At 36.2% G+C, this 7,500-nt stretch overlaps 1 protein-coding gene across 1 annotated transcript in view; it reads right to left on the reverse strand.

The window, feature by feature from the left end:
• LOC106881077 (intraflagellar transport protein 80 homolog) overlaps positions 1–7,500 on the reverse strand; it is a 297,928-nt gene that overhangs the window by 50,139 nt on the left and 240,289 nt on the right. Inside the window, exon 18 of the mRNA XM_089337528.1 lies at positions 4,623–4,746. Within this exon, the coding sequence (XP_089193654.1) occupies positions 4,623–4,746 (124 nt within the window). The remainder of the gene's footprint in view (positions 1–4,622; positions 4,747–7,500) is intronic.

Genomic DNA, 7,500 nt, shown 5'->3' on the forward strand with positions numbered 1-7,500 from the left:
ATATATATATATATATATATATATACACATATATATATAGAGAGAGAGAGAGAGAGAGAAATTATACATATATATATATATATATATATATCAAAACAACACATACACACTCAGACAAAGAGATATACGCACTCTCTCACGTACACACACCTAACATCCCCACCGACACAAAAAACACTCAAACACACACTCATATACACATTCCACAATAAACTCTGGGACCAATAAAAATGGCACACACACACGGACACAAACACACATAGAGATGTGCACAAAACCAGTCCCCAAAACCAGTGAACCATGGCAGACTGTCACAGACCAACCAAAAATTAAAAAATCCTCTTTAACTCTTCTTCCCTCCCACCCCAGCTAGCCAGTCATACTGTCGCTTAAGACAGTAAAACATTCCCTCAATATACACAAGAGAAAAAAGCCAGGTCAGTTCCTCCTCAACTTTATTCGATTGTCAAAGAATATGTCTATGTATTTTCCATATGTGTATTTTCATACACTGTTTTTAACAATTTCACCTTAATATCAGAGAATGTGTGACAATCAGTATGTAACACTACAAAGTTCATACAAAGCTTTATACTTTAAATATATTTTATCATCAAAAAATGTATATATGCATTTTAATACTCAAACTGTTTTTTAATATTTTTTATTATTCTCAAAGACTTTTGATAATCTTTTTCTAAAAAAGTGAAACCGGTTAAGTAAATAAATATTTTTTAAAATAAGTGCATTTTCAAACCTTCTTTCATATATATTTCCACTCGTACGGTATTCCACAACTTTACTTTATTATATATACATATATATATATATATATATATATATATATATATATATATATATATACATATATATATGCATATATATATGCATATGTGTGTGTGTGTGTGCATGTATATCTATGAATACCTATATATGCATATATATTCATATATGTATGTATGTATATATATATATATATATATATATATATATATATATATACACATACATATGCGTATATTATATATATTCATATATACGTGTGTACATGTGTGTGTGTGCGCGCGCACCACTGCAAAGTACCATTGCAAACTAATTCCATGAGAGTCTGCCGGAGCAATGGTTCTTCCTATTAAGACAGCATTTTAGTAACTACAAAGGACTAAATGCCACGAAACGTTCCATTCAAATAGATTACCACTTTCAGTGTTGTCAAGGAAATATTGAAATCAGAGATCAGAATATCTCCATAACATGGAATTAAGACAGGTGTGTGTGTTTTAGAATTTCTATTGAAACAGAATATTCAATTGAAAGCATTAAATTGCCATTCAGAGACTCTGTGAAATATTCTAAATGTGGAATTGCAAGTGATAAAATGATAAATATTTGTGTCTTATTTTGGTTTTTGTTGAATGAGATTTCATAATCAGGATAAATAACAACAAAGAATCTGTAGGAACCATTCAATTCTTTGTTTTAGAAATTTAACTGCATTGCTTTAGGTCTTTTCCTCTGAAGACGTTTGATGGCATTAAAGAGGATGGATAGGAAAGAAGAGTGGGAAGGAAGGAAGGAAGGAAGGAAAAGAGAGACGGATATATGGTCGGGTGGATGGGGGAATGGCTGGAAGAGTTGACTATAGATATATGCAGAAATAGAGGGAGAGAGAGAGAGAGAGAGATACACAGACATAGATATAGAGGTATACAGACAGGATGGATAGAAAGGCAGACAGACATAGAGACATACAATAGCAATAGATAATACATACATACATACACACATAGAGCAAGACAGACGGATTGGTCGACTGATTGATTGATTGAGTGAGTGATTGAGTGAGTGATTGAGTGATCGATTGATGCCAGACAGACAGACACATACAGACAGATAGATAATAGATTCATACATACATACATAGACAGAAAAATAAATAAATAATACATGCACGCATAGAAAGATATATATGTGTGTGTGTGTGTGTGTGTATGTATGTATGTATATATATATATATATATATACATATATATATATATATATATATATATATATATATATACATATATATATATGGAGAATTCACAAAAAAACAAAAGACGAAGACAGGTGGTGTAGACAACAAACAGATGTATTAGTATAACGCTCGGGAAGTGAAAAAGTCTTTTATATATATATATATATATATATATATATATATATATATATATATATATATAGAGAGAGAGAGAGAGAGAGAGAGAGAGACAGACAGACAGACAGACAAATAGATAGATAGATTGATAGAAAGACAGACAGACAGGGATGTAGATAGACACAGATAGATAAATAGATAGATAGAAAGATAGACAGACAGACAGACAGACAGACAAACAAACAGATAGATAGATAGATTGATAGAAAGACAGACAGACAGGGATGTAGATAGACACAGATAGATAAATAGATAGATAGAAAGATAGACAGACAGACAGACAGGCAGACAAGTTCATAGACAAACAGACAGAGAGTAGCAATCTGAACATTACTAAGAAATATAAGTCTAAACTTGAGATACACAGTTGTTCTTAGGTTTAATCACATCTTTTCCTTTCTCTAATGATCCCATTTTTTTTTCAACCCTACATCAATGGGGCCCAATTATTTCGGCAGCTCCCTTCTCAAACCTAAGCCACTTTACACACACACACACACATAACAACAGCAGCAGCAGTAGCAACACCAGTAACAAGGGGCCGCCAACTGTCTCTGTAGTCCTCCTCTAAGGCATTCACTGAGGCATATCTTCCGCAGTGTTCAGCAGACAAATGCAGTTACACAAAGCAGAAGCAGATAGCAATTGTGCAGTGGAATGTGCAACACACTTCCATTGTGCATTATTCCTTCTGTTATTGCATCCTGTCCTTTACAGCTGTCATTTTCCCCCCTTTTCTCTGCAAATCTGAATTACGCTGCTATTCGTCCACTGTCTTTTCAATCTGATCGACTTAAAGGGGCACACATCTACATGCATTCTTGCAGTGAAGTTAGTGGCTAAGGATTAACAGCAGCTGGGATTAAAACTGCTTTAACTCTTTAGCATTCAGATTACTTTATCAAATCTAACACACTTATCAACATTGATTTGAATTAATCATGTATTATATTATAGCTTTGAGATTTCAATGAATTAACTGTTAATTTTTAGAATGACATTGTAGGGTAGGTATGAGAGACTGAATCTGGTCAATTTGAACATAAAACAGGTGGCGCTAGTGGTGGGATGGTGGTGGATGTGGTAGTGGTGGCGGTGGTGCCACTGCTGCTGCAAGAAGTGATGGTGATGGAAATACAGTCTACAAACAGAAGGTACAAAGGGACCAGTTTATGAAAAATGTGCTTTAGTTTACGAGGGTCTTTCCACCGCTTACAAAGGATGGGGAAAATATCATTATCATCATCATCATCATTGTTTTAACACCCAGTTTTCCATAACCTCTGTCCAGAACCTAACAGAAAATTCCCTCCACTCACACAGCCACCACATCCATCCTAAGCGACAGCCCTAAAGCAAAAGGAGGCCCACACCAGTCATTCTTCGTCTCACATCACTTCCTTCATCCTCTCCTTCCAGCAAAGGCCTCTTGGCCATTCACATGAAGTCACTGGCCCTATACTTGAAGCCTACTTCAGTCACACATTTGAAAATATTGCCAACTTCCTGTGAACATACAAATATTTACGTTTTGTTTGCATGTAAATATAATTTACTTTGTGCGTATAAATGTAAACAAACAAATATTTGTTCTTTTATCAGGTACACAGAAAATGTGCTATTTCTTTACTACCTACAAGGGGCTACACACAGAGGGGACAAACAAGGACAGACAAAACGGATTAAGTCGATTATACCGACACCAGTGCGTAACTGGTACTTATTTAATTGACCCCAAAAGGATGAAAGGCAAAGTCGACCTCGGCGGAATTTGAACTCAGAACGTAGCGGCAGATGAAATACCACTAAGCATTTCACCCGGCGTGCTAACGTTTCTGCCAGCATGCCGCTGAAAATGTGTATCGTAAGATGCCAATAAGAAGATGATAATTTTTTCAAATGCAAATAATAATAATAATCTTTTCTACTCTAGGTACAAGGCCCAAAATTTTGGGGGAGGGGGCCAGTCGATTAGATCGACCCCAGTACACAACTGATACTTAATTTATCAACCCCGAAAGGCTGGTCGCTGACAAATTTTTCCGCGTTGTAAGGGTAATTTACCTGGTATTTCACCTGTTCTAATGGCAACTCTGCGCTTGAAAAAATATCACCTTGTTATTTGTATCGCATAATTTACTTTCTATTTATGCATCCGTATTGCTTACATTACACAAAAAGCAAGCAATATGTGTAAATATAACTCACTTTCTATCTATTTGTTCATATTACTTATAGTCTGTATATGTATAAATATTATCAAATACGTGTATAAACCACACAGCAATAATATTTCCTTCAAGCTGTATTAAACACAAAAAACACTTGCAGAATTTCTAATATTAATCAATTCAGAAGCTGAAAAAATATTGCAAATTAACACTGAAAATAGATTTGCTTCAGAAAAATAAAGAAATACAGAACTTACCGTTTCCATGTACTGAAGGAATTTCTTGTTTGTTTCAGTTTTATTAAAGTTTTGCAGATATTTCTGTCTGTATGCTAAAACCGTATCAACATGTGTCTTGTGTTTCACAGCAAGTTCAAGCGAACTGAAATTATATAAAACATTTTCATAATTAGCGTTGAATTCATCGACTGTTTGTTTTTACTTTCTTTCGCTTGTTTCACTCATTAAACTGTGACCATGCTGGGGCACCACCTTGAAGAATTTTAGGCAAAGGAATCTACCTCAGTATTTAGTTTTTAAGCCTGGTGCTTATTCTATCGGTCTCGTTTCAGGAAAATTAAGTTATGGGAACGTAGATACACTAATGCTGGTTGTCAGATGGTGGGCGGGACACACACACACACACACACACACACACACATGAAAATGTCTTGCCATGGTGGGGGCAGATGGAGACTTATGTCCTTCTTTGGAAACATGCGAGGGTTGGTGACAAGGTTCTGAAATGTTTTAAGGGTGTCAATTAATTATGATTTTATTCGACATATTCTCCTCTCAGATTCACATACTTACTGCAGTGGTCCTTTAGTTATTTGAAGCCCTGTAAAACAAAAAAACTCAGAGGGTTGAGCCTCCAACCAGGCTTTTCGCTAGGCCTTTAAAGCCAGGAACCTTTCAGCACCCTTTCATACACACACACACACACACACACACACATTATCATCATTTAACGTCCGCTTTCCATGCTAGCATGGGTTGGACGATTTGACTGAGGACTAGTGAACCAGATGGCTACACCAGGCTCCATTCTGATTTGGCAGAATTTCTACAACTGGATGCCCTTCCTAATGCCAACCACTCCAAGAGTGTAGTGGCTGCTTTTTACATACCACCGGCATGAGGGCCAGTCACATGGTACTGGCAACGGCCACATGCATATATGCACACACGCAGTTGTTTTGGTAGTATTCTTCACATTCAGCTTCTGTATTATTAAGTCAATGATGGAAATTTTAAGTGGTCATTTCACCTGCTAGAAAGAGCAGAGAAATCACATAGTACTATCTTTCACAAAAAAAAAAAAAAAAAATGGCCAAGAATACATGAGAATATGTAGTCTGAGATACATTATGTCTGAATGGGGAAAAAAAATGGTATTATCACAACTGGAATTCCTCTGATCAAAGGTCTGCTGTCATATCAGGATTGATCTTGGACTGACTGACTGAATAACTAACCAAACAACAACAAAAACAACAGGCAACAGCAGCCATTTCAACATTTCAAATATCTAATGGTTCACACTTAATTCCTTCATTCTCTTCAGTCATTCTGTCTAAAGATATTCTTCCTTCTGTTCAAAGACTAAAAGCAACATACAAGTCAAAACAATATTTGAAACTCTTCCACCAGTAAAGATTATCTATTTCTTTTCCACACTATTAACTTCATATTGAGACTGTATATTTACGATGTGTAGATATGAATATTAGAAATATACACACTTTAAATAGCAGGTTAATAGCCCGGAAAATTGTAATCTTAATAACAGCGATTCACCTCAGACTTTTCGACATTAATTCTTTTCCCCCAGTTTATTTGAGAACTCACTTACACACCATCTTTATCCATCCGTATTCACTTTGAATGCCTCCCTGCCAGTCACAGCATCACCCTCCTCTTACAGAACTCTCCACATAACAGCACACAAAAATATCAGGACCAATAATCTAATTAGTTCCAAACGATGTGCTGCTGCTGCTGCTGTGGTGCACGCCACCAATAGTAATTGCAGAGAAAAACCAAGTAACAAACTCTAAATGCACTTTCTTCCCATTTTAGTATACTAAACACAGACTGATCAATGTATTATTATTATTATTATTATTATTATTATTATTATTATTATTAAGGCGGCGAGCTGGCAGAAACATTAGCACGCCAGGCAAAATGCTTAGCGGTATTTTGTCTGCTGCTACGTTCTGAGTTCAAATTCCGCCGAGGCCGACTTTGCCTTTCATCATTTCGGGGTCGATAAAATAAGTACCAGTTATGCACTGGGGTTGATATAATCGACTTAATCCCTTTGTCTGTCCTTGTTTGTCCCCTCTGTGTGTAGCCCCTTGTGGGCAGTAAAGAAATAAGAAACATTAGCACGCTGGGCAAAAAGCATCCAGCTGTAGAAACTCTGCCAGATCAGATTGGAGCCTGGTGCAGCCATCTGGTTCACCAGTCCTCAGTCAAATCGTCCAACCCATGCTAACATGGAAAGCGGATGTTCAATGATGATGATAGATAGATAGATAGATAGATAGCGAGAGAGGGGGGGGGGGCACCCCTCCCAGTTGATGAGCAAATCCATTTCAAATACAAACACGTGGCCTCCTAGTGTATTTCGAAAGCTGAACAGAATGTCTTCGATCTAAGTTCTAAGAGGATTTATTTGAGAGCAAACACCTACAACAATACAATTAGAAAAAACAATATAACTACAATGCCAACAATACCTGGCCACCATGTTGTCATTAAGCGAACCACTTAACCACACAGCTATGGTGTTTGCGCCTTCTATATTTACTACAGGCTTCTTTCAGTTTCCTTCTGCTAAATCCAACCACAAAGCCTTAGAATTTTGGTGAACAGAAAAAAGCTTCAATGTTAAAACTTAAGCAATTTGAAAACCATGGTAACAACAGCAACAAGGTACTGATGATCTTTTCAATAACTGCATCAAATGGTAATTTCGTTTTGAAAATTACAGCTTCTGTCTCCTATGAACCAATTCCCAAAAGTGGTACCGAAGAATATTCTTCTTAAACATGAACTTTTATTTACCGAAATTCTACACCCCCATCTGAATCGCGTCATATAATACAAACTTATTTACTGTGTAAAA

This window comes from Octopus bimaculoides, chromosome 19 (genome assembly GCF_046866305.1).
Source record: "Octopus bimaculoides isolate indiv1 chromosome 19, ASM4686630v1, whole genome shotgun sequence".
Classification (NCBI taxonomy): domain Eukaryota; kingdom Metazoa; phylum Mollusca; class Cephalopoda; order Octopoda; family Octopodidae; genus Octopus; species Octopus bimaculoides.